The sequence below is a fragment of the Hyla sarda genome, chromosome 2 (assembly GCF_029499605.1).
Source record: "Hyla sarda isolate aHylSar1 chromosome 2, aHylSar1.hap1, whole genome shotgun sequence".
Classification (NCBI taxonomy): domain Eukaryota; kingdom Metazoa; phylum Chordata; class Amphibia; order Anura; family Hylidae; genus Hyla; species Hyla sarda.
The window spans coordinates 156,600,662-156,627,452 of record NC_079190.1 but is presented as its reverse complement, the minus strand read 5'-3'; the positions used below and the strand labels follow the sequence as shown (position 1 = coordinate 156,627,452).

At 43.2% G+C, this 26,791-nt stretch overlaps 2 protein-coding genes and 1 long non-coding RNA gene across 3 annotated transcripts in view; 2 read left to right on the top strand and 1 right to left on the bottom strand.

Moving 5' to 3' along the window:
- The window catches only part of DZIP1 (DAZ interacting zinc finger protein 1), an 89,865-nt gene extending 76,721 nt beyond the window's left edge, over nucleotides 1–13,144 (top strand). Inside the window, exons 15-18 of the mRNA XM_056555599.1 lie at nucleotides 2,852–3,063; nucleotides 4,352–4,482; nucleotides 6,286–6,439; nucleotides 11,977–13,144. Coding sequence (XP_056411574.1) covers nucleotides 2,852–3,063; nucleotides 4,352–4,482; nucleotides 6,286–6,439; nucleotides 11,977–12,059 — 580 coding nt within the window. The 3' untranslated portion in view covers nucleotides 12,060–13,144. The remainder of the gene's footprint in view (nucleotides 1–2,851; nucleotides 3,064–4,351; nucleotides 4,483–6,285; nucleotides 6,440–11,976) is intronic.
- Nucleotides 13,145–13,272: 128 nt separating this feature from the next.
- CLDN10 (claudin 10) overlaps nucleotides 13,273–26,791 on the bottom strand; it is a 45,020-nt gene continuing 31,501 nt past the window's right edge. The window contains exon 5 of the mRNA XM_056560487.1: nucleotides 13,273–15,934. Within this exon, the coding sequence (XP_056416462.1) occupies nucleotides 15,829–15,934 (106 nt within the window). The 3' untranslated portion in view covers nucleotides 13,273–15,828. The remainder of the gene's footprint in view (nucleotides 15,935–26,791) is intronic.
- On the top strand, nucleotides 15,882–25,933 carry LOC130357747 (uncharacterized). The gene is made up of 3 exons (XR_008889242.1): nucleotides 15,882–16,021; nucleotides 17,354–17,635; nucleotides 25,749–25,933. It is a non-coding gene; the product is annotated as an uncharacterized LOC130357747 (long non-coding RNA).

Below are 26,791 nucleotides of genomic sequence, written 5' to 3'. Positions count from 1 at the left end.
AATTGTGAAACCATAATGGGTAAAATAGTTTTAAAGAGCTATAAGTGGATCACTTTGATGCAGTCTAAAGCAGCATTGCTGATCAACAGGAGTAGCATCTTAGCTTTCTTACTAATAAAAATTCAGATGCATAAGTTATTCACTTAGTAGGGGGCACAATAGTTTTAACCCCTTAAGGATGCAGGGTTTTTCCGTTTCTGCACATTCGTTTTTTCCTCATCACCTTCTAAAAATCATAACACTTTCAATTTTGCACCTACAGACCCATATGAGGGCTTGTTTTTTAGCACCAGCAATTTTACTTTGTATTGACATCAATCATTTTACCACCCAATCTATGGCAAAACCGGAAAATAAATATTTGTGGGACAAAATTTAAAAAAAATTATTTTACTTTTGGGGGCTTCTGTTTCTGCACAGTGCACTTTTCTGTAAAATCCATACGATTAAAATGATACCCTACTTATATAGGTGTGATTCTCTCTTCTGGAAAAAATCATAACTACATGCACGAAAATTACTAAGTTAAAAAAATTCCTTATCTGACCCCTATAACTTTTTATTTTTCCGCATACAGGGCGGTATGAGGGCTCATTTTTTGCGCCGTGATTTGTAGTTTTTATCGGTACCATTTTAGTTTTGATCTGACTTTTTCATCCCCCATAGGGGACTATAACATTCATTACACTAATTGAATACTCTGATCAATGCTATGCCATAGCATTGCATTGATCAGTGTTATCGACAGTCGATTGCTCAAGCCTGGATATCAGGCTTGGAGCAATCAAGCGCCAATCGGACAGCCGAGAGAAAAGCAAGAAGACTCCCACTGTCCTGTCAGCTGTCTGAGGTGCCACAATTTCACAGCGGCGGCCCCGAACAGCCCACTGAGCTAACTGGTGAAACTTTTCTCCTGTTTTAGACACCACAATTATCTTTGATCGTGGCGCCTAAAGGGTTAATACCGGACATCAGCCCGATTGGCGATGTCCGGTATTAGCCGCGGGTCGTGGTTGCTGATACCGAGACCTGTCGGGTATGAATCGCGCTCAGCTCCTGAGCAGGCTTCACATAACGGGAGCCCACACAGGATGTAAATATATGTCCTGTGTCGTTAAGGGGTTAAACAAACATTGCATAATTCAATAGTAAATATTGAATTATGCAGACAAAAATACCTTACTCCTTTTCAGGCTACTTCCGTGCTCCCCAAGGGATCAGTTTACAGCTGTTGATAGAAATGTATAAAGATGGGAGGTGGGAAGTGGCTTGAGAGAGCTAGAGTCAGATAGAGAGACTACAGGTACTTCTTAATGATTATTAGATCACACCCCGTGCTTAATTCACAGCTTAGACTGCTCAGCACTGCTCTATAATGTCTTCCATGCTGCTGCTTTGGATGGTGTAATATAGAGGAGCATGATCCCATCATCTGTGTGTGTAGTATGTGGAAGACATTATAGATGTTAACATTAGGGCAACTGAAACTTAGATAATAAGCCTGTAGAGCAGAAATCTGGTGACAAATACCATATACAGAAATGGTGCTGGTCTTCAGGTTTACAGCTATGATAGCTTATCTAGTAACATTATGTGAAATGACTGCTACACTTTAAATGGGCACTGTCAGATACAAAAACTTTTTGTAAAGCATGCAAAACCAATAGGTTTTGCAATTGCTTTCATTAGAAAATTTTCAATATTTCATACTGAAAAAGCCAGTCAAACAACTGCCCCCTCTGCCTGCTTGGACACATACTAGTCCTGCTGTGTCCATGCGTCATCACCTATGTCATGGTCACACTTCCTTGATTGACAGCTGTGAGCGCAGGGAAAAATCATCACAACTGTCAGCTTGTGTCCCGCTACTGTCAGTGAGGACAAGCTGGGAGTTGTAGTTTTGCTAATGCTGGGGGAGATGTGAGCAGACAGCATACTGAGGGAGGGGGTGGAGACCTGCACAGTGAGGCCACGCCCCCTCCCTTTGAGAGGAATTTAGACTAGTGAGCTAAATTAAAAGTGCAATAAAAAAAATAAAGGTGCTAGACACATAAAAATTAGATGTACATGGTCAGAATTAGGTACTGAGTGCTATATTAAAAAAATGTATTTTTTGTTGGATCTGACGGGTACGCTTTAAATATCATGTAAATGTTAAAGAGTACCTGTCACAAACTAATCTATGTCTGATATACTAATATATGGTTCCCTAACTGTTATTAACAAACATAACACCTGTTTGGTGCCCTGTATTCCTGCTCACTGTCTGAGCTCAGTAACAAAGGAAGTGGGTGTTCCCTGGCAGGCGCAACGTCATCTGAAGCCCTGCCAGGGATTACTTCCGCCCTCTCTCTATGCTTCTTTAAATACAGGCGATGCTTGTCCTAGGACGATCAGCGCTGCACTGAGTATCAGTGCACGCTGCCTCCAGGTCTCCTTCACATGGCGGTGGGGTCCATGAAGCTGAGGTGCGGCGTGAACAGCACTCGCTCTCCCCTGCCTGATGGACAGGCAGTGAGTGAGCGCTATGCATAGCTTCACTTCTGGACTTTGGACTTATGCCAGTTTGGCAGGAGACCAAAGTCTGTGCGGAGAATGCATACAGGACCAGAAGGGAGACCCCCAGTGGCTGTTTTTTCAGCAGCAGGAAAAAAAATATAAATTTTTTCAACATTACATAAATTACAAACAGGATTTTATTCACAAGGGAATATCGTATCAAAAGTTTTGTTTCCATGACAGGTTCTCTTTAATCTTTGAGAAACCAGTTACAGTCTGTGTGTTAGGTGATGGGTGCATTGAACATTCCCTTTCTTTCACTTCATTCACTAATAATTCTACTTCTTTTCAGGACACCTCCGTTTAGCTCCGAAGATGTGTCAGACTTGCAGGATGAGTTCGTGCAGCAACACAAACATCATAATTGTTTGAAATCGAAATCTTCACTTAATGGAAAAGTTAGTGTTGGTTTTGCATCAACAGAAAGTGAGTCAGAAGGGAGTGTGCTGGAGGAGATAAAGCAACAGCCGGCACATAAGTCAGCTCCAGTTAAACCAGCCAGAGGTTAGTATTCTATTTAAAGGGGTACTCCACTGCCCCAGCGTTCAGAACATTTAGTTCCGAAAGCTGGCTGCGGGGTCGTGACATCAGGGTCACGTCCCCTTGTGACGTCACAGCCACACACCCTCAATGCAAGTCTATGGGAGGGGGCGTATGCCCCCTCCCATAGACTTGCATTGAGGGGGCGTGGCCGTGACATCACAACTTCGCAGCCCACACCTTGCATCCAGAACTGTTTTCCGAATGCTGGGGCAGTGGAGTACCCCTTTAATGTCAGTTGAGCTGCATTACTATTGTCTACACCCACAACTAGTGTTGTAATATTTGTGCAGGTTTCTCCCAGTCACGAAAGCAATACATTGGGTTTTGTATGGAAATAGTGCAGAAAAAAGTTTCACTATTAACCAACCAGATCACTTATATTCTAACCTTTATCGGAAAAATGGAAGTTGGAATATGATTGATCACTATTTACAAACCTAAAGGGAAATTTATCAAAACCTGTGCGAAGGATAAGTAGACCAGTTGCACATATCAACCAATAAGATTGCTCTTAACAAAAATAAAGCCTCTAAAAATTAACAGAAGCAATCTGATTGGTTGCTAGGGGCAACTTTTCCTCTGCACAGGTTTTGATTAATCTCCCCACTAGTTTCCATACAGGAGGCACATCACAATTTAGTGCAGATAGATCACTTGATCCATCTGGTTTCCCCATAACAACCAATCTTATTGCGCTCTGGTAAAATAAAATCTAAGTTGTGATTGGTTGCTATGGGCAAAACCCGACAGTTTTGTTTTAAGGCAGATTGATGATTATGGGCCATTGATTCATTTGCTTATTAGTCTATAACAATAAGGCTTATTTCACACTGCCGTTATGTCCTGGCAGTACAGCGGCTATTGAAAAATATGGAGAGAATAGCAGGAGAAAAATGAGTGCATGTGTCATCTTTTTCTCCCGCTACCCCCGCTATAATACAACGACACCCGACTGACCCCATTATATTCAGTGGGATCCATCGGGACCCGTTGTGCCCTGTCCCGATAACGGCCGTTGAAGGCAAAAAAAAAAAAGAGCCTAATAGCCGTTTTTGGTTTGGTCACAACTGCCTTGTGAAAGAAGCCTAATGATATATTTTAAATATATTTTAGTTATTTAGCATACAAAATACCAAAGAGGAACAGCAATGAAATGACTAACATGTTGCAAGAGCCAGAATATTGTATTAATATTATTTTATTATTTCTTAGTGTGTTTTTCTTTTACATTTTTTTTTTTTTTCAATAGCAACATTAGTGAAAGAACGTTCTAAACAGCTGGAAGCAGCCCGGTCAACACGTACAGCTGATCTAAAACTTGTTGGTGGTGTGGATATTGCTGATGCCTTTGTGAAAAAGGACCCAGTTATGGAGTTAAAGGTAAGACCATTAAAATCTATGTACTCCTGACCATAAAATTATTACACACCTTTATGATAATGCTTAGAAATATACAGTACTGTGCGCAAGTGGACAGATGTTTCAGATGCTTCAGAAAATAAAAGTGTTAATAGATTATTTTATCTATTAACAAAAAAGTGAATACACAGAAAAGAAATGTAAAATAAAATAAATATTTTGCGTTACCACAATTTGCTTTCAAAACAGCATTGATTCCTCTAGGTACACTTGCACACAGTTTTTGAAGTTTCCAAACAACTTGAAGAACTAACGACAGATGTTCTTGGTCATAGGCTTCCTCAAATACTTTTGCCTATTTATGTAATCCCACACAGACTCTATGATGTTGAGATCAGGGATCAAAAGACAACAAGCATAACATGGGCACAAGGTATTTTCAGAAAGATGTAATCAATCAACAATGGCACCAAAGTGCACAAAATAACCAGTAATTGTAAGCCCATGTAAAATAAAAAACAGTACTCTAGAATGAGAGCCCCATCAATCTAGGAGCCCCCAATGGGGGAAAGGCTGAAGAGGAGAAACCAGTGGAGCTGGGGCGCAATAGTCCAGCCAGGAGGTCCAAGCCTCTACATTACATTATTACAGGAAGAGAGAAAAGCCTGTGGTATTTTATGGACAGTCCAAAAAAGATTTACTAGGGAGAATCTGCAGTCTGTGTAAAAAGTTTCCAAAACAATAGAGACCCTTATCAAGCCACCAATAGAAAAGCTTGAGGGTGAGCGCATTTGTGAGATCAAGGGCAATAGGTTGATGGGCATGAAAGGACAAGCTACCATAGCTTAGCCTAACTTGCGCATATTTTAGACTGATATCTTAGCGCTAATGAGAGTTAAGTATGGAGTCAGAGCCCTATAGAGCTATGCCTTTACTTTATGTCCTAAAAACCTGCTGACAGGTCCGCTTTAATATCAATAGGTTGAGAATCCACACATTTAAAAAGGTACTCCACCAAAAAACATCTTATCCACTTTCCAAAGGACATGGGATAAGATGTCTGATCGCGGGGGTCCCGCCGCTGGGGACCCCCGCGATCTCCAGGCCAGCAGCAGCGGCCTCCGGAACATAGAAGCTTGTCATCTATGCACAGAGGAAACTCCACTCCATGCCAGATGAGTGGCGACTACAGCCGCCACGTCCCCTCCATTCATGTCTATGGGTGGGGGCGTGGTGGCTACTACGTCGGAGAGTTCGCTCCATATACAGATGACTAGGGTGCAGCGCTGGAGATCACGGGAGTCCCCAGCGGCAGGACCCCCACAATCAGACATCTTATCCCCTATTCTTTGGATTGGTACCCCTTCAAATGGTCTGTCCACATACAGTTGCAAATGCAGTTGATATGATAGTACGGTGAAACCTCTCCAAAATTCCATGTCTTTGACAAGACCACCTTACAGAAGACTACTTTTTTGTGCAGTTATGGAGGGGGTCTTCTCAAAGAGGTTTCACTGTATCACCTGTTTCACAATTTCCAATTTTTTTTTTTTTTATTAGTGCTGCTGTTTTCCTGGACTTTTTTAGTTTCTTATTTCTTTTCTGTATTGTTGTGCATGGAAGGTATTACATTTAGAAAATAAGTGCAGCCAAAAATAAATTCACATCCTTGTGTACAACAGTAATTTCAACACAGAGTGTCCTTCGGTGCAGGAAGAAAGCATTGTTATCCCCTGCTGAGAGTCCTTCTTAGTCTCTAGATGTTTCATAAAGAACAGCTTTGCCAATGACATTTATTTTGTCTGCATTTCTTTTACTCAACAGGTTACTGACCTCGATGACACTCAATCTGACTGCACTTCTGTAGAGGACGAACCTTTTGAAATACGAAAACCCAGACAAGCTAGTGTGCACAAAAAAGAGTTTTCTGCTACTTATGTTAAAAATTCTTATAGTGCTTCTATGCTGACAAAAGGAGGTATGTCACATACAATGAATTGTCTTTCAGATTCCTAGAAAAACCAAACTTTGGGAGATTTACAAAGAAAAATCTGCAGGATTTCACATGCAAATTTAAATTTATTGTGGATTTAACAATTTTTACACAATTTTAAGTTGTGGATGTGGTTAAGGCTAGGTTTCCATTTGTATTCATTTATTTTTACACCTAAAAAAACGCCAGCGAAAACACCAGAAAAACTGCCACAGCTTTTTCCTAAGTTTTTTTCAGTTTTTCGGGTGTTTTTTCTGGCGTTCTGCATGCAGTAGGGATGAAAAAAGATGTATTTAACAAAGTTTTATTTTTTATAATGAAATGTTATTACATTTTTAAACAGGGACCAACTTATGTGGGCGGCAAGGAGCTAAAAATTTAGCCAACAATAATAAAAATGTAGAAAGGAGCCATTTAAATGTAACAATAATATATTTTTTATAATTAATTTTGTTAAATTTTTATTAGTAATGTATTTTAATAATGTGTTTAATAACGTGTGTGTGTGTGTTTGTAACTTTTTTCTCGGTCATCTCCATTGGGGGACACAGTGACAGTGGGTATATCTTGCTGACACTAGGCATACAAAAAGAAAGTCAGCCCCTTCTGGCAGAATATACCCTGCCTACTGACTCTGAGCTAATTAGTTTTAACTTAGTGTCAGTAGGAGGCAGACACAGGGTCTGTTTGTAGGGTTCTTTTCTCCTTTTTATTTTCTCTTTTTTAGGTGGGGGTTCAGGAGCATGGCGCTACCTGTTCCCCATATGCAGTTAAGGGGCACGCGGCATAGAGTATGCACCGTTAACCTCTTCCTGCCAGCGACTGGGGTTGTACCTTTGGTCCGGGTCGCCCTACCTTCCCTGCTCGTCCCGTTTTCTCAGCCTGACATGATTTTCAGCCTCTTCTCCCTCTATACACATGTTGGGGGGTAGCAGGCATCCTCCCCCCACCGCTGCCAGTGCTTACTAGAGTTTTTAGCGCTCCAGCGCCCGCCTTCAGACTCTGTCAGCTCCTCTGTGGCGTGCGGCTGGCATGCTTTTACTTTCGTTTTTACCTGCTTCTCTGGCATGTACGTGCTGCGGGGTGCATATTAATTGAGGCCGCGGCCTGCGTTGGGACTTAGCTCTGCCCACTTCCCTATTGCAGGCACTCTGGCGGGCGCCAACCCTCCTCTCTTCTGTGACCAATGAATTTTTTGCTTTGGGGGGGTCAATTTCTGGGTGCCTCGCTCTCTGGCTCCAATAGGACGCTGTTCTGGTACTGTGAACGCGCTGTTCCTGGGTCAGTGCAGCCGGCATCTCCGCCTTCTCTCTGCCTGCGTGCCTTCAGACTCAGCTGCTACCTGCCTCTTAAGCTCCAGCTGGGACACAGCACAGCCACTGCTTCAGAGCTCAAGTCAAGGGTCACAGCTCAGCTACTGCCTGCTTTCAGCTCCAGCCAAGAGACACAGGACCTGGGTGAAATTGTTCCATTTTATTGCTGACTACTTCTCACTAGCAACTATGTCTGACCCCAGACCAGAACCCTCCCAGACGGACGACCGCAGCCTTGGTCACCTACTATTCTTGTGTGGGCTGCAAGCCCAAAATGCACGGTGGTTCTACTGAATCCACCTGTCCCGCCTGCTTCACCACGCGCTCCATCCCCCCTGTGCCTTCTTCTCAGGATGTCCCTCCAGAAAGCCCCTCCCCCAGACTGGGTTTTCTCCCTTTCCCAGTCTATCTCCGACCTGGCTAGGGTCTCCATATCAGTGGCTTCGGCCTAAGAGCGGTCTTCCCTGCGCACGAACCCCAGGGAGTTCCGCTTGGTCCCAGCACTCTCACAAGCACCCTAAAGTAATTTCACCAGGCTCTTCTCCAGAGTCGCGTGTGCGGGATAGACATTCTTCTTGTAGGTCACGCTCCTCTTCACCAGCTCACCGGCAGCGCCCCCCACTCTAGAGGCCGCTCCCCCCCGGTGACCATCCCAGGTCTTCGACTCCTCGTTCTAGGTCTCACACGCCCCAGTCTAAGGCTACCACCGCACGCTCCCACTCTCCAGGGGAAGTAGCAGATGACGGGTCGGAATCCACCTCGTATCATGAGGACCACTCTGCCATGTCTGATATGGTGGACAGCTACGTGTCAGCCATCAGGGACACTTTTCATCTGGAGGTCGCAAGAACTTCGGATCGTGACCTTTTCGCCGCTCTCGGCGTACCCCCAAGTCTTTCAGTTCTAATGCTGAATTTGATGCCTTACTGGATGCAGCTTGGAAGCATCCGGACAAACATTTCCAGGCAATCAAGAAGATTTAAGCTCAATTTCCCTTTTCTCCGGATCTGGTTTCCAAGTGGACAGCGCCACCTGCAGTAGATCCTCCAGTTTCTCGTCTGTCCAAATCTTCTATCCTGCCTCTGGCAGACGCAGCATCCTTTATGGATCCGGCGGACAAGAAGATTGAGAACTTGGCGAAATTTGCCTTTGAAGCAGCAGGTTTGTCCTTTCTTACCACCTTCGCTTCTGCTTGGGTGTCCAAGTTAGTTTCAGTTTGGGCTTCTCAGCTATGGCAGGGCATCCTGTCAGGCACCTATCGGGAAGACTTGGTAGACCTCACTCGATAACTCTCAGGCTGGGGACTTCCTCTGTTCAGCGGCTTTGGAGTCAGCCTGTATCACAGCCTTTGCCTCAGGTAACTTGGTTGCGATTTGTCGCTCCATGTGGCTAAAGGCATAGGATGCAGGTGCTGCTTCAAAGAAATCTTTGGGAAACGCTTAGATGAAATTATTTCCAAAGCTACTGGAGGTAAAAGTTCTCTGCTGCCGCACAACAAACCTCGCCACTCCGATCACCGTTGGAATACTGCTTCCTTTTGGCCCACTCTCGGAAAGCCACTTCTTTCAAGGCTCGTCCTTCCTGTAAGCCAGACAATCGTTCTGGTAGTTTTGCGGCCAAGTCCGGTAACCGTAAGCCTCCCACCCTTGTCCTCTTCTCGATTGGGTGGCCGTCTGTCTCTTTTCCAGCACATTTGGCTGGTGCAAGTTCAAAATGCCTGGGTCCGGGACCTTATATCCGATGGTTAACGGATTGAATTAGCTTTCTTTCCTCGGGATTGTTTCTTCTGGTCCCGCCCTCCTCATTTCCCTTTGGCGGAGGCCTTTCATGTCGCTTTAAGTACCCTCCTCGCTCAAGGAGTGATTGTGCCAGTTCCTTCAGGGGGAGCGTTTTTTAGGGTATACTCAAATCTCTTTGTCATCCCTAAGAAAGGGGGCTCTGCCCACCCCATTCTGGACCTCAAGCTACTCAACCGCGCTTGCGGCTACGTCATTTTTGCATGGAGTCCCTCCGCTCCACGGTAGTGTCCATGGATCAGGGGGAGTTTATTTCCTCAGTGGATATCCAGGATTCCTATCTGCACATCCCCATTTTCCCCGCCCATCAGTGTTTCCTCCGCTTCCTCTGCTTCGCTGTCCCTGCGGGTCATTTCCAGTTCGTGGCTCTTCCTTTTGGCCTAGCTACGGCTCGCAGGGTTTTCACCAAGATCATGGCGGCGGTGATTGCCATCCTTCGGGCCTGAGGGATCTCGGCCCTCCCTTACCTGGACGATCTTTTGTCCGTCCCGGTCCCAAAACTTAGAGAGTCTTCATCTCACTGTACAGACTCTGTCCACCTTCGGTTGGGTGATCAACTAGGAAAAGTCCAATCTTTCTCCCTCCCAGTCCTCTTCTTTCGGTGTCTCCTTTTTGGCACTGCGGCTGCCCATGTTCGTCTTCCGTTGGACAAGCGGTGCTCCCTGCAGGTGGGTGTCCATCACCCACGGCGCCCCTCTCTTGTTCCGATTCGCTTCTGCATGGAGGTGCTGGGCCGGATGGTGGCGGCCATGGAGGCGCTCCCTTTCGCCCAGCTCCGCTATCTCCCTCTTCAGCTGGCCTTCTTGGCCCGGTGGAACAAGTCACTGTCCATTCTGGATCGCTGGATTCTTCTGCCCCCCTCCATTCGTCGGTCTCTTATGTGTTGGCTCCACTCTCCCCTCCTTCTCCAGGGGCGGTCGTTTCTTCTCCTCCACTGGCAGGTCGTCACGACCGATGCGAGTCTCCTGGGTTGGGGAGGTGTGTTTCGGGACCTAACGGTCCAGGGTCGCTGGTCTCCTTAGGAGGCTCACTTCCCCATCAATCTTCTGGAGCTCTGTGCCATCTTTCTCTGCCTCCTCCACTGGGCGATTCTCCTAGAGGGTCATCCTGTTCGAGTCCAATCAGACAATGCCACGGAGGTGGCATATATCAATCATCAGGGCGGCACGTGCAGTCGCTTGGCGATGGAGGAGGTATTCAAGATTCTGCTCTGGGGCGAGGCTCGGGGTCCCGCTCTCTCCGCAATCCACATTCTAGGTGTGGAGAATTGGGAAGCGGACTTTCTCAGGTGTTCCTCTGTGGATCCGGGGGAGTGGTCTCTACATCCGGGGGCATTTGCGCAGATCTGCAATCTATGGGGGACCCGGACGTGGACCTCTTCGTGTCTCGCCACAACAGACAGGTTCCTTACTTTGGCGCAAAGTCACAAGACCCTCTGGCTCTGCCGGTGGACGTGCTAGTCATTCCGTGGTCGTCCTTCAGTCTTCCTTACCTCTTTCTGCCTCTCCCTATCCTGCCCAGGGTTCTAAGGGAAACTCAAGGAAACTGGCCCAGGCGCGCGTAGTACACCGATGTAAATCGGCTGGTCGCCAACGTACCGCTGCGTCTTCCAGTTCGCCCCAACCTGCTCTTCCAGGGTCCTCTCTGCCACCCCAATTTACTGTCGCTGCATTTGACGGTCTGGCAGTTGAAACTGCGGTCTTGAGAGCTCGGGGGTTTTCTCCCGGGGGGGATTCGCACTATGCTTAGAGCTTGGAAGCCTTCCTCCGCTAGGATTTACCACCGCACTTGGCAGGCTTATTTCCGGTGGTGTGAGGCTCAGTCCTTCTCCCCGGTTGTCTTTTCCTTTCCGCTCCTTCTTGCTTTCTTGGATTTTTTTTTGCTTTCTTTGTATGACTTTGTAATTACATCACTTATTTTGTAACATGAGCTGCGGCAAAACAAAAAAAAAACTTTTGTGTGGTGAATTAAAAAAACAAAACACCATTTTGTAAGTTTTGGGCGCTTCCATTGGTACGCAGTGCACTTTTCGTTAAAAATGACACCGTATCTTTATTCTGTAGGTCCATACGGTTACAAGGATACCCGATTTATGTGGGTTTTATTTTATATTAATTTATATAATAAGTACCTGTAGTCCGGAGATGTGTCCCTCCAAAGATCCTCTTCTATCCCCGCTGAATTCCAGGAGGTCTTTGTGATCCTATAGAATCTATAAAAAAACTGAATGATATTTCAGCTCCTGGATCCTACCAATCTAATTTGGTTCGAACTAGGACGTTAACAGGACAAAGTAAATTTTCCGCCTACAAAAACAGTTACATATATTTCAAATCTGTAAAAATATTTTTTAGAACTGCTTGTATTTCCTCCAGATTGCTGAAATGTTAACAACATCTTCCCTTTTTTGCAGATGCCCGTGACGCTGACACCTCCAGTACATTAGTGAGTAGTTTAGTTAGCGTGAGTGACCTCAGTGACTCGTCGGATGCCTGACTCTTTGGTCATACTATACAGCACCTTATGAATTTGTGAAGCTAGTGTTGGCAATCTTGTTTTATATGTGTCTTATTTTTTTTAAATTATTATAAGAGATAGTAAATATAATTATTGTCCTCACTGACTACAGATATACTCTATTATTCTGTTTTCATATGTCTTTCTGTCCACACTCTGACATCCAACCTTTATACGGTACAATGAATTCATTGTGAAGCACTTGTTCTTATTTTTATTTCCTCCCTCACATTACTCTAATGTATATATCATGATCAGTTGCACAGTAGAGTCTTGCTAAATTTATACAGTGTTCGTCCACTTGCAATTTGATGTCTAAATATTTCAGAGCACTGTTACAATCCAGATTTCTATTTTGTAGATTGCAATCCAGTGTTTCTACTAGGGACTTTACCCCTCCCCCCCATAAATTCCTATGATAAAGGGCACCTGAACAGTAATGTTCCCTGTCCAATTTGGATATAAGTCCAAGAATATATGTCTTCTTTTTTTATGGTATGCCAAGCTGTAAAGTACAAGATTGTTGATATTTTTGTAATACCACATTTATTCAGTGGTCAGAAAAGTGGTACTGTATTTTTATAACTTTTTGTACTGGAGCTTTTGAAAAAAAAACAGTATTAAAATCTGATCTTGAAGTGAAATTATTTGTCTGCTATGTATGCAATAATAAAAATGTGAATAATGATTTTATTTAAACCAGTCCATCACAACCTTAAATGCTTTAGCTACATCAAGGAAATATGCACTAAAACTGACAAAACAACGACTGCAGAAATACCATGAAATACAACAATGTCACACCAATATAAGGTCAAAACCCATCAGACACAAATCTTATATTCCATCACCATCCTTTTTTTGGTAGGTAAAAGTACCATCTCTGGGCTTGTCTATTATAGGGCAAAGAAGGAGGTACAGAAACTGCAAAACCTGATGAAAAGCTTCTTGAACTCTCCACAATTTGCCATGTTGTCTTTTCTATTTAATGCTCAGAAAAACAATATTCATGCAACTAGTTGGACTTAAAGTATAAATCATAAGTCAAACACAATTACATGAATTGCTTCAAAAAAGTGTTCAGTGGTCAAATTGCATACCATTGTAAGCCAGTCCCCATATATATATATATATATATATATATATATATATATATATATATATATATATACTGTAACATTGCATCAATATATTCTCTAGAATTGTTCTTATATAGCTTGGCTGGTTTTAGCCAGTGGCGTACAGCCCTATTTAGGCCCCTGGTTGTAGCATTGAATGGCACAGATGCCAACCTTACTGCAAGTCTTATAACCTGAGCTAGCAAGGTTATAGATATTAAAAGGGCACCTGTGTTAGGCTCATGTGAAAATGGCCTACACTTCTATTACAACTGCTACAGTGTTGTGTTGCATTACCGCAATGGGCAGTTATTGGCTGTCGCTGTCAAGTGCTGTGCACCAGGTAATATTATAATCTTAGCTTCTTATCCCCCTGTCCTATGGATAAGGTAGGAAATAACTGGATGATTCCCACCGATCCCCAGGACAGAGACAAAATTGTCCCCAGAATGAACAGAGCACATTGCACATGTGTGGCCTACGCTCCATTCATTCTCTATGGGGTTGCCCCATAAATGAATAAATGGAGTGCTGGCTGCCATCTGTCATCAGCATCACTAACCTATTGGTATAGGCTTAAAGTGCGGGTGACGCTGAGGACAGCGTTACTTAATATTCCCAGATCCATTCCTCTTTTTTTATATGCTAATGCAGGAACTTGTTGCACGGGGTTGTTCCCAAGCCCCGGGTGCACGTTGATATCCAGCTTGATTCTTCTTAGAAAATGCCTTTACCCCATGAAGACCATCCTATGCAGCAGAATGGAGCTCCACGCTGCAGCTAGGCCGCTCTTCTCCACTGTAAAATCTCTCTCGCGTGCAGAGAGAGATTCGCGAGATTTCACTTTATGTTTCCTGTGTCTGGCTGGGAAGCGGGATAGAGGCAGAGTGGAGCTCCATTCTGCAGCATAGCAAGATCTGCACAGGGTAGGATGTGTCAACGAATATTCAAGCCAGACATCATCCTGCAACCGGGGCATGGAAACACCCTTCGTGCGCAAAGCTTCTGCTTTAGCACATTAAGAAAAATATTGGCCGTACTGAGGCACAAAACTGGGAATAGTTAGTAACAATGTCACCAACGTCATCTACACTAAAAGCCTTTACCAATAGGTTAGTGTGAGTGATGCTGATGACAGATTCCCTTAAAGCATTACAGAACAGAGAATGACTGAGGACACTGGTGGTGGGTAAAGGTATTGGTTAATTAAGTATATTTAGATTTTTTCTTTTACAATTTGCTCCAAATAAGAGTCTTTTAAAGGTTAAAATCATATAAAATGTAAAGTACATCACTTAGTTTACTAACTTAACACATACAGAAATGATTCTGTTTATTGAATAGAGTGTTACAATCAATAATGCCCTATAACTCATATAGTGCAACCTATTCTCTTTAATGAGGGAGCTTTACTACACAAAGGGGGGGATTTATTGTGTCAAAAAGTTGAGTACATGGTATACTTTAAATGTATTCTATGCCTGTTGCAAGTTGCTCCAAAATACCACATGTGTCCTTTTAATGAATTTGTAGGATATTCTTCCCCAGTTATATTACTTATCACTGTCTTTTTTTCTAATAGTGTCAAAATATAATTTTAGTCACTTGACACTTTAGTCACATATAATAAATGGTCAGTATTTTAGCCAAAACCAGGAGTGGGTCCAAAAGACAGAAAAAGTTGCAAGTGTTTCCATTATAGTTTTTCTTATATGCTTGTCCCACTTCTGGTTTAGGGTGCATTCACACCACGTTTTTGCAATACAGTTCCTGTATCAAGTTTTTGAGGAAAAACGGATTCCTCAAAACCTGACTAAACTGTATCAAAACGTGTTTACAAATTTTAACCCGTATACAGGTAAAAACCGTATAAGGTGTGAAATATGACATCCGGTTGCAGCCGTTTTTTAAGAGAAAAACGTATACGTTTTTAACTTTTCACTCCATTTTCAATAAAGTTTTACTTGTTTGATTGAAATTCCAAGAAAAAAAACTGTGCAAAGTCAAAAACCGTATGGTGAAAACCGGATGGAACTGTATGCACATACAGTTCTGTACGGTTCCCCTTGACTTCCATGTTAAAAAAAACGTATACGGTTTAATACAGTTTTTCTACCGGACCTAAAACCGTGGTAGACTACGGTTTTGGGTACAGGAAAAAAACCTGACAAAACCGTACAGGATGCAAAACGGACACAACCTGATGCATTTTTTGGCATACGGTTTTCAATGGAGAGTCAATGCATACATTTTCCAATACTGTTCCGTACGGTTTTCACATAGAAAACGTATACGGGAACTGTATTGCAAAAACGTGGTGTGAATACAGCCTTAGATAAAAAAAAAAAAAACCTGACCGAAATGAAGACCAAACACTGACAAAAATACTACATGTAAACCCGGCCTACATTTTATACTACGCCTAATAAATGTGCTATGATGACAGGAAAGACTAAAGTCCAAACTACATAACAAATAAGAGAAAGAAGAGTATAAATGAATTCTCCTCATGAAAGTAGTGCTAAAATGTTAGCGTACAATACTAAGATTTGTAAAACAAAGATACTGTTGTCATTTTTATAATTCTTTCTTCTGTTCAGTTTTTTTTCTGTTACTTCTACTAAAATATTTCAGACAAATGTTTTTGTGTTGTATTCCTCTGAGGTTCCACCAATCATCTTCAGTTTGGTTATCCCTTTAGCTTGACTGTAGGAATTCTTCTTGGAGGATGCTGGTCTGAAAAGAGACAAAATAATCTTACAGCCATAGACCATTTTAACGTGTGGAGAAAATCTGGTTGTAGAAGTTGGGATGAACTACATAGTAAGTTGCTTTATAACATAAAATAACACATTGGCCCAGCTTTATCAAAGAATGTCTACGGTAGAGCTATTTTCCCATGTTTATTTGGGTGGTGGGTTTGACTAGTGTGCATCTTTTTATCAAGAAGGTGCAGCAGGATGGTGAATTTTGCGCTGCTCTGCTGTGGTGGGAAAAGCTCTACCACATACACTTTTTCTAGACGCTTGTGAGGGAGGGAAGTAGACACTTTCACGGGTCCTGAATTTGACAGGTTAGGTGTTTTTATGGGGTTAAAGCCGGGCATCACCGTGATCGGTGATATCTGGCATTAGAGCTGGGTCCTGGTGGCAGATAGCCGCCAGGACCACAGTCGCCAGGACCACCCAGCTCTATGACACACGCTCAGCTCCTGACCTCAAGAGGTTAAAGGTTGAATTGCGGAAGGTAGAAGTGATTCTTACGCCTACTAGTAGGTGGTGTAGCTTTGCGCCTAAAAAGTACTTTTGCGCACAAAATAGCTAGTTTTGACAAAAGTCGCAAATAATAAATACGTGACCACTGCATGGTCAAAAAGAAAAAGTTCTACAGGTAGGCAAAAAAAGTAAAACTGTCTATATCAAAAGACGCATAAAAGTCGCTAAATATGCTGCTTGCGCTTGAACTGCGCCAAAATATAGACAAAAAAATGCTCTAAAAGCAATGATAAATCTCCCCCATAGAACTTACCAGTTTCCCACACCCTTCTTTGTTATCAGTTCCTCTGGAGAGGAGAGTCTTGCACAGGATCTTGCTAACCAGTAGCAAAGGGAGAGGAGGGGGATAGACTAACTAGGGCAGTGGTTCGCAGGTTGAAGACCACTGAACTAGGGCTTGGATGTGATGCTGGTAATTCAGTGTAACTAAATGATTGAACACAGCATCAACTCGAATAAATCCTGCAGTAAACACGGTGCATGTGATGTACCCCCGAAGTGCATCTATTCTTTTAACTAACTGACATGTCATTGTGTCAGAAGTATGATTCCGTGGAGGTCCGTGTTCTGAGACTCCTACTGATCACTAAAATAAAGCGCTCAGCTGCACACACTGTGCCCGTTCATCTCAGCTTTGTTCACTTCAAGAACTAAAGAGAGCAGTATACGGATTTACACAGCTAGTCCATGAGACTTTCAGCGATTCCATATATTGCTCCTTTTGTCTTCCTGAGGTGCACAAAGTGTAGATGACGTGCAACCGAGCACTTTTGCCCTTTTATCTTAGTGATCGGCAAGGGGCTCAGCACCCAGACCTTCACCAGTCACTATGACATGTCAAAAGTTTGTTGAAATAATGGGCTTTTTATTACTTTCTCAGTAGTGAAAGTCAATCCAAGGTTGTTAGACAAGAGACTGATAGTGGCACTCAATAATCACTGAGGTGGGACACCGCTGCGGCCAGTGATTGACACGTTTACAGCTCCAGTCAGCTCCAAGGACTGTCAATGGAGATCGACTGGAGGCAGGACATCGCTATGCCAATGATTTTCTGAACTGCAGTATGACACATTGGACTCAACACATGCTCAACACGTCACGCCACAGTTCAGGAAGACAATCGCACTGGGGAACCGGAGCAGGACACTGGAATCAAGTAGAGGTATATTTTTATATCTAACACAATGGGCATAATTAGGAAAAACCCTCCTTAAAGGGGTACTCCGCACCCCTAGACATCTTATCCCCTATCCAAAGGATAGGGGATAAGATGTCAGATCGCGCTGCTGGGGGCCCCCAGGATCTCGGCTGCTGCACCCACCTGTACGGCTTCCACCTCACACCGGCAACGCTGGAGGCTTCGGAGCCCGACCACAATGGCGGACAAGCGTGACGTCACGACTCCGGCCCCGTGTGATGTCACACCCCGCCCCCTCAATGCAAGTCTATGGGAGGTCCGTCACGCCCCCTGGTGGGTGCAGCAGCCGAGATCCCGGGGGCCCCAAGCAGTGGGACCCCGGCGATCTTACATCTTATCCCCTATCCTTTGGATAGGGGATACAATGTCTAGGGGTGCGGAGTACCCCTTTAATGGTCTGTTCACACGTACAGTATTCTGTGCAGATTTGATGCGCAGGATTTTCTGCTGCAGATTTTAATGTAAGCTGAACACAGCTTGAAATCCTGCGCATCAAGTCTGCACAGAATACTGTATGTGTGAATAGACCCTTAAAAGGGTACTCCACTGGAAAACATTTTTTTTTTAATCAACCGGTGCCAGAAAGTTAAACAGATTTGTAAATGACTTCTTAATCCTTCCAGTAGTTATCAGGTGCTGTATGATCCCCAGGTAGTTCTTTTCTTTTTGAATTTCCTTTCTGTCTGACCACAGTGCTAAAACCTCTGTCAATTATAGGAACTGTCCAGAGTAGGAGCAAATCCGCATAGAAAACCTATCCTGCTCTGGACAGTTCCTGACATGGACAGACGTGTCAGCAGAGAGCACTGTGGTCAGACAGAAAGGAAATTCAAAAAGAAAAAACTTCCTGTGGATAATACAACAGCTGATAAGTACTGGAAGGATTAAGATTTTTTTAATAGAAGTAATTTACAAATCTGTTTAACTTTCTGGCACCAGTTGATATAAAAAAATATATATATATATTTCCCAGTGGAGTACCCCTTTAATATTCCCAGCTGGAAGAGGACTGAAAAGGCTGCTGGCATCTGTCACTAGAGGGAGCTTTCAACATATGTAGTTATACTACTCTCATGGACTCCTATGGAAACTGTATATGCAGTTTATAACTGTGAAGAGAGTAGAAGACATGAAGTTTTTTTTTTTATTGTTAAATCAGATTAAAATCTCTTCAATCCTTATAAAAAATATAAAATATGTTATATCTACTTTATAGGACTCATTATTGGGGGAACTTTGTTTGTTTAACCACTTAAGGACCAAGCATTTTTCTGTTTCTGCACTTTCGTTTTTAAAAATAATAACCCTTTCAATTTTGCACCTAAAATTCCATATACTGGCTCATTGTTTGCACCAGTTGGGTTGGGAGCCCGCGTTATACCCTGTTAACGGCCCATGGATGAGTATACACGTCCATGGTCGTTAAGGGGTTAAAGGTTTTTTTGTTTTTCAAATTAACTGGTGCCAGAAAGGTAAACAGATTTGTAAATTACTTCTATTAAAAAATCTTAACCCTTAATCCTTCCAGTATTAATCAGCTTCTGTAGGCTAGAGAGAAAGTTGTATTTCCTTCTGGAGTTCTTTTCTGTTTGACCACAGTGCTCTCTGCTGACACCTCTGTCCATATCAGGAACTGTCCAGAGCAGGAGAGGTTTGCTATGGGAATTTGTTTTACTGGATTCTGGTCTAATTTCTATTGATGTTATAAGCCCAGGCATCAGTGCTTCAATGCACATTCATGTATATCTATGGTTTAGCAGTATAGCAGGTATTTAAGCTGCACCAATACTATCTAGTAGATAAAAGGGGTTCTCCAGCATTAGAAAGACAGCTAATTATAATTTTTTTTATTTAACCCCTTTAGGACAAAGCCCATTTTAACCTTAACCTCTTAAGGACGCAGGGCGTATGGATACGCCCTGCATTCCGAGTCCTTAAGGACGCAGGGCGTATCCATACGCCCGTGGGAATTCCGGTCCCCACCGCTAGCCGGTTGGGGACCGGAGCCGGATGCCTGCTGAAATCGTTCAGCAGGCATCCCTGCATATCGCCCAGGGGGGTCATTATGCCCCCCCATGTCGGCGATCGCCGCAGATCGCTGGACAATTCAGTCCAGCGATCTGCGGCGATTCCGGGTCAATCGGGTCTCCAGTGACCCGGTGACCCGGAATTACTGGCTGTTCGGGGCCGTCTCTGACGGCCCCGAACAGCCAGAGCCTGCAGGGGTGAGGTGGCACTGGTGCCACCTCACGATCGCCCTGATTCGTGGGCCGGATTACCGACCGACCAATCAGGGTGCCTGCTGCGGGTGTCACTCCCGCACCCGCTCCGCCCCTCTTCCGGAGGACGTGAGCGGGTGCGGGAAGACGACCCCGGGTGCTGGGGACCCGGTGTTGGGATCGGGGCCCCAAGAGCGGCGGCGGCGGCGAGGGACAGTCCTGCGATGGAGCAGCAGCAGGAGGTGAGTTACAGCCTCCTGCTGTTGCTTAGCAACAGCTCCCAGCATGCAAAAAGGGCATGCTGGGAGCTGTAGTTATGCAACAGCAGGAGGCAGACCACCACAACTCCCAGCATTCCCTTATGGGCATGCTGGGACTTATGGTTTTGCAACAGCTGGAGGCACATTTTTTCTATGGAAAAGTGTACCTTCAGCTGTTGTATAACTACAACTCCCAGCTTGCACAATCAGCTAAAGTGCATGCTGGGAGTTGTATTGGTGCATCTGCTGGTTGCATAACTACAACTCCCAGCATGCCCGTTGGCTGTCGGTGACTGCTGAGAGTTGTAGTTTTGCAACAGCTGAAGGCACACTGGTTGTGAAACTTAGAGTTTTTTTTTTTTTACCTAACTCAGTGTTTCACGACCGGTGTGCCTCCAGCTGTTGCAAACTACAACTCCCAGCAGTCACCTTACACCATGCACCGTACATGCTGGGAGTTGTAGTTTTGCAACAGCTGGAGGCACACTGGTTTTGAAACACTGAGTAAGGTCACAAACTCAGTGATACATAACCAGTGTGCCTACAGCTGTTGCAAAACTAAAACTCTCAGCATGTACAGTCTGTCAGCGCATGCTGGGAGTTGTAGTTTTGCAACAGCTGGATGTCCCCCCCAATGTGAATGTACAGGGTACACTCACATGGGCGGAGGATTACAGTAAGTATCTGGCTGCAAGTTTGAGCTGCAGCAAATTTTCTGCAACAGCTCAAACTGCCAGCGAGAAACTACTGTGAACCCCCGCCCGTGCGACTGTACCCTAAAAACACTACACTACACTAACACAAAATAAAGTAAAAAACACTACATATACACATACCCCTACACAGCCCCCCTCCCCTCCCCAATAAAAATGAAAAACGTCTGGTACGCCACGGTTTCCAAAACGGAGCCTCTAGCTGTTGCAAAACAACAACTCCCAGTATTGTCGGACAGCCGTTGACTGTCCAGGCATGCTGGGAGTTTTACAACAGCTGGAGGCACCCTGTTTGGGAATCACTGGCGTAGAATTCCCCTATGTCCACCCCTATGCAATCCCTAATTTAGGCCTCAAATGCGCATGGCGCTCTCACTTTGGAGCCCTGTCGTATTTCAAGGCAACAGTTAAGGGTCACATATGGGGTATCGCCGTACTCAGGAGAAATTGTGTTACAAATTTTGGGGGGTATTTTCTGCTTTTACCCTTTTTAAAAATGTAAAATTTTTGGGAAAAGAAGCATTTTAGGTAAAAATTATTATTATTTTTTTTTACATATGCAAAAGTCGTGAAACACCTGTAGGGTATTAAGGTTCACTTTACCCCTTGTTACGTTCCCCGAGGGGTCTAGTTTCCAAAATGGTATGCCATGTGTTTTTTTTTTTGCTGTCCTGGCACCATAGGGGCTTCCTAAATGCGGCATGCCCCCAGAGCAAAATTTCCTTCAAAAAAGCCAAATGTGACGCCTTCTCTTCTGAGACCTGTAGTGCGCCAGCAGAGCACTTTTCACCCCATATGGGGTGTTTTCTGAATCGGGAGAAATTGGGCTTCAAATTTTGGGGGTATTTTCTGCTATTACCCTTTTTAAAAATGTAAAACTTTAGGGAAACCAAGCATTTTCCAAAATGGTATGCCATGTGTTTTTTTTTGCTGTCCTGGCACCATAGGGGCTTCCTAAAGGTGACATGCCCCCCAAAAACTATTTGACGCTCCTTCCCTTCTGAGCCCTCTACTGCGCCCGCCGAACAATTAACATAGACATATGAGGTATGTGCTTACTCAAGAGAAATTGGGTTTCAAATACAAGTAAAAATTTTCTCCTTTTTACCCCTTGCAAAAATACAAAAATTGGGTCTACAAGAACATGCGAGTGTAAAAAATGAAGATTGTGAATTTACTCCTTCACTTTGCTGCTATTCCTGTGAAAACCCTAAAGGGTTAAAACGCTTACTGAATGTCATTTTGAATACTTTGGGGGGTGCAGTTTTTATAATGGGGTCATTTATGGGGTATTTCTAATATGAAGACCCTTCAAATCCACTTCAAACCTGAACTGGTCCCTGAAAAAAAGCGAGTTTCAAAATTTTGTGAAAAATTGGAAAATTGCTGCGGAACTTTGAAGCCCTCTGGTGTCTTCCAAAAGTAAAAACTCATCAATTTTATGATGCAAACATAAAGTAGACATATTGTATATGTGAATAAAAAAAAAATTATTTGGAATATCCATTTTCCTTACAAGCAGAGAGCTTCAAAGTTAGAAAAATGCAAAATTTTCAAATTTTTCATCAAATTTGGGGATTTTTCACCAAGAAAGGATGCAAGTTACCAAAAAATTTTACCACTAAGTTAAAGTAGAATATGTCACGAAAAAACAATCTCGGAATCAGAATGATAACTAAAAGCATTCCAGAGTTATTAATGTTTAAAGTGACAGTGGTCAGATTTGCAAAAAATGGCCGAGTCCTTAAGGTGAAAAAGGGCTCAGTCCTTAAGGGGTTAAGGACCAGGCCAATTTTATTTTAGCGTTTTCGTTTTTTCCTCCTCGCCTTCTAAAACCCATAACTCTTTTATATTTCCATCTACAGACCCATATAAACACTTGTTTTTTGCATGACCAATTGTACTTTGCAATGAAACCTTTCATTTTACCATAAAAATGTACGGCGAACCTCAAAAAATATTTTTTAGGGAGGTAATTTAAATGAAAACCACAATTTTGCACATTGTGAAGGGGTTCTTTTTTACACTGTACACTTTACGGTAAAAATGATATGTGTTCTTTATTCTGTGGGTCAATATGATTAAATTGATACCCATGGCTAGATACTTTTATATTTTTGTACCGCTTAAAAAAAATCTAAAACATTTTGTACAAAATCAGTAATCTAAAATCGCCTTATTTTGACCACCTATAACATTTTTCAGTATATAGGGTGGTATGAGGGCTCACTTTTTGCGCCATCATCTGTTCTTTTTATCGATACCACATTTGCATATATAAAACTTTTAGATCATTTTTTATAATTTTTTTTTAAATAAAAAATTTGACAAAAAGCTGCATTTTTTAAACTTTTTTTTTAACATTTACGCTGTTCACCATACGGGATCATTAACATTATGTTTTGATAGTTGGGGCATTTACGCACGCAGCGATACCAAATATGTTTATAGAAAAAATGTTTACGCTTTCTGGGGGTAAAATGGGAAAAACACAATTTTTATTGGTGGAGGTGATTTTTAACTTTTTTTTATTTTAAAATTTTTCTACTTTTTTTGTACACTTTTTATGTCCCCATAGGGGACTATCAATAGCAATCATTTGATTGCTAATACTGTTCAGTGCTATGCATAGGACATAGCACTGATCAGTATTATCGGTGATCTTCTGCCCTGGTCTGCTCGATCCCGGGAGACGGACGGAGGCAGGTGAGGGGACCTCCGTCCGCCATTACAGATGATCGGATCCCAGCGGCAGCGATCATCTATTTCAACATGCGCATACTGATCACGGCATCTGAGGGGTTAATGGCGGACATCCGCGCGATCGCGGATGTTGGTCATTGCCGGCTGGAACCTGCCGTATGTGACGCAAGCACCGCTGCGAAGCATGCGGTCATACACAGGACGTAAATGTACGTCCTGGTGCACGAAGTACCACTAAACCAGGACGTACATTTACGTCCGTGGTCGTTAAGTGGTTAAAAATGCACCTCACTTGTCTGCAGGTTGGCAGTGATTTTGCAGCTCTGTCCCATTAAAGTGAACAGAGCCAAGTTGTAATACCACACACAACCTATGGACAGTTGTGCTGCCATTTTTGGAGCAAATGAACTCTGTTTTTCTATTACTGGATAAAACTAGGTCCACACTGCTTTCCTGCCCCTGTAAATGGTATCTGTCGGCATCCCGACAAAAACTGATGCTGCTATATACTGTTAACGGCAGCAGCAGCAGTCTCCATTCACTTCTAGGGACAAACTGAGTTGCCTAGTCACTCCGTTGACTACTAATGCCTATTTTAAGCAGACTCAAAAAATAGGGGGTGTTGCATTTTGAAATCGCACATATGTCCCAAAAGGAGTTCACTAGGTGACTCAGTTCTGCCATAGAAATGAATGGGGTTTCCTGCCTCTATTAACAGTATATTTCAGCATCCCATTTTTGTTGCAATGCAGACGGATATGATAAATGGGGGCATAAATGCATTGTGGACCTAGCCCAACCCCTTTAATGGAAGGAGAGGGCTACATCTGCATTCTCCTGCCATGTATCTGTGCATTGCACACATTGTTAGATGGGTGAATAAATTGCACTTATTCTTTTGATGCGCGGAGTTCCGCTTCCTTCTTGGCTTTTGTATTGGATTCCAAGTCCCAGCAATGTGCCCAAACAATCTGTTTAAATATATATATATATATATTATATATATATATATATATATAGATATATATACCATTTCTTCCCCCGTGCCATTTGATTTCTCCTCTTGATCCTTCCAATGACAATTCATTCCTTCCCCTTGAACCTCCTGTGCCACTTTATTCCCCTTGTGCCAAATCATCCCCCCCGTGCCACATCATTTCCTCTTGATCCCCCTGTGCCATTTCATTCCTCCTTCATTACCCCATGTACAAATTCATCACCCTCTTTACCACCCCTGTACAATTTCATTCCCCCCTTTATCCCCCGTGCCATTTCATCCCCTCCTGTGCCATTTAATTCCCCCTTTATCCCCCTGTGCCACTTTATTTCCTCTGTGCCAAATCATCTCCCCCTCCCCCCCTTACTCCTTGTGCCACATCACTTTTCCCCTTCCCTCCCTCCCCTGTTATTCATCTTACCTTCTTACCTGGCCAGCAGGTTTAGGTGCAGGGTGACGTTCTCCTGACGTCCTCTGTGCTGCACTTACGGAGAGGCTGTGAGCAGTGGCGGCTGCCAGCAGTGATGAGTGATGCTCCTGACCTCATTCCTCAGTGCCCTCTCAGTAAGTGCAGGGGTACTGGCGGCACCCTCCTGATGGGGGGCCCTCTGTACAAGGTAGGGCCGGCACATAAGCATGGTTGTCCATTATTGGGAGTGTTTTGTCCCCTATTAAGAGTGCTTTGTCCCCTATTGGGGGGGGGGGGTGTCATCATCCTCTATTTGGAATGTCCTCTATTCGGAGGGGGCAAATACTTTAAGTCCTATGGGACTCTGCTGGGGAATAGAAAACTGTCTGCTATTGGGAGATTCTACCGTATATATTAACAATGCAAACAAAAACAAAAAATCCTGGCAAAAAAATAACATTAAAAGTGCAGTGTTTTCATACCCCACCAAATCAAAATAAAGGTTAAATGTACTCCAAAATGGTTGCATGATTGAGTGAGGGCCAAAATTGCTGGGTCCTGAGGTCTATAAAGGGTTAAAGAGAAAACATTACCAAACATGTAATATGTAATAGACTCCTAATCTTTGGGTGGATCATGTTCGGGCTTGTGTGCTCTGCTACTTGAAAAATAGGCAGGACACAAGAATATAAAAAGCAATAGCAATTGTATTTAAAATACTGTGCACATATATTTAGTAATATATATATTTTTTTATTATTATTTTATTTATCTAGATCAGTAGAAATGAAGTTCAAGTCAGATCTGCTTGCTTACATTTTTTGTTAGACTGGAGGTCCCTCCTACATTGGTGCAGGCCCCTTCAAGGTAACACAACCCTTATATATCTATATCCTCTTATGTTCTAGTTCATTGCACAACTGCATGAGGCAGTGTAGTCCCTGCTTGTGGTGGCGCATCTAGCTACAGCCGTATACTCCTTTTCTTTGTACTTGAGCTGATTTCCTTTTGGATTATAAGCAAATCAGATAATGTGACCCTCCGACTGGAGAAGAAATTCCTTCTTTCAACGCAATCTTACGCAATCTTACTTCATGGCAAGCAGGGAGACAAAATAAATCCTCTGTTTCTAGCTTTCATGCACTATTGATAATGTCAGCTAGAAAAATGAACAAAACGTTCAGACCAAGGGAATATACTGTACAACTAAATCAGCTTTTATCCAATGTCAGCATGAGATGATACGAGGCCCCTAACATAGATAAGAGTCAAAGATTAGAAGCACTGTATACTCTATATTATAAGGGGTACTCCGGTGGAAAGCTTTTTTCTTTTTTTAAATGAACTGGTGCCAGAAAGTTAAACAGATTTGTAAATTACTTCTATTTAAAAATCCCAATCCTTTCAGTACTTATTAGCAGCTGTATGCTACAGAGGAAATTCTTTTCTTTTTGAATTTCTTTTTTTTGTCTTGTCCACAGTGCTCTCTGCTGACACCTCTGTCCATGTCAGGAACTGTCCAGAGCAGAATAGGTTTGCTATGGGGATTTTTTTCTCCTGCTCTGGGCAGTTCCTGATACGGGCATCAGGTGTCAGTAGAGAGCACTGTGGACAATACAAAAAAGAAATGAATTTCCTCGGTAGCATACAGCTGCTAAAAAGTACTGGAAGGGCAAAGGTTTTTTTAATAGAAGTCATTTACAAATCTGTTTAACTTTCTGGTACCAGTTGATTTAAAAAAAGATGTTTTCCACTGGAGCACCCCTTTAATGTTTCCCCACCAATGTGCCTCCTGCTGTTGCAAAACTACAACTCCCTG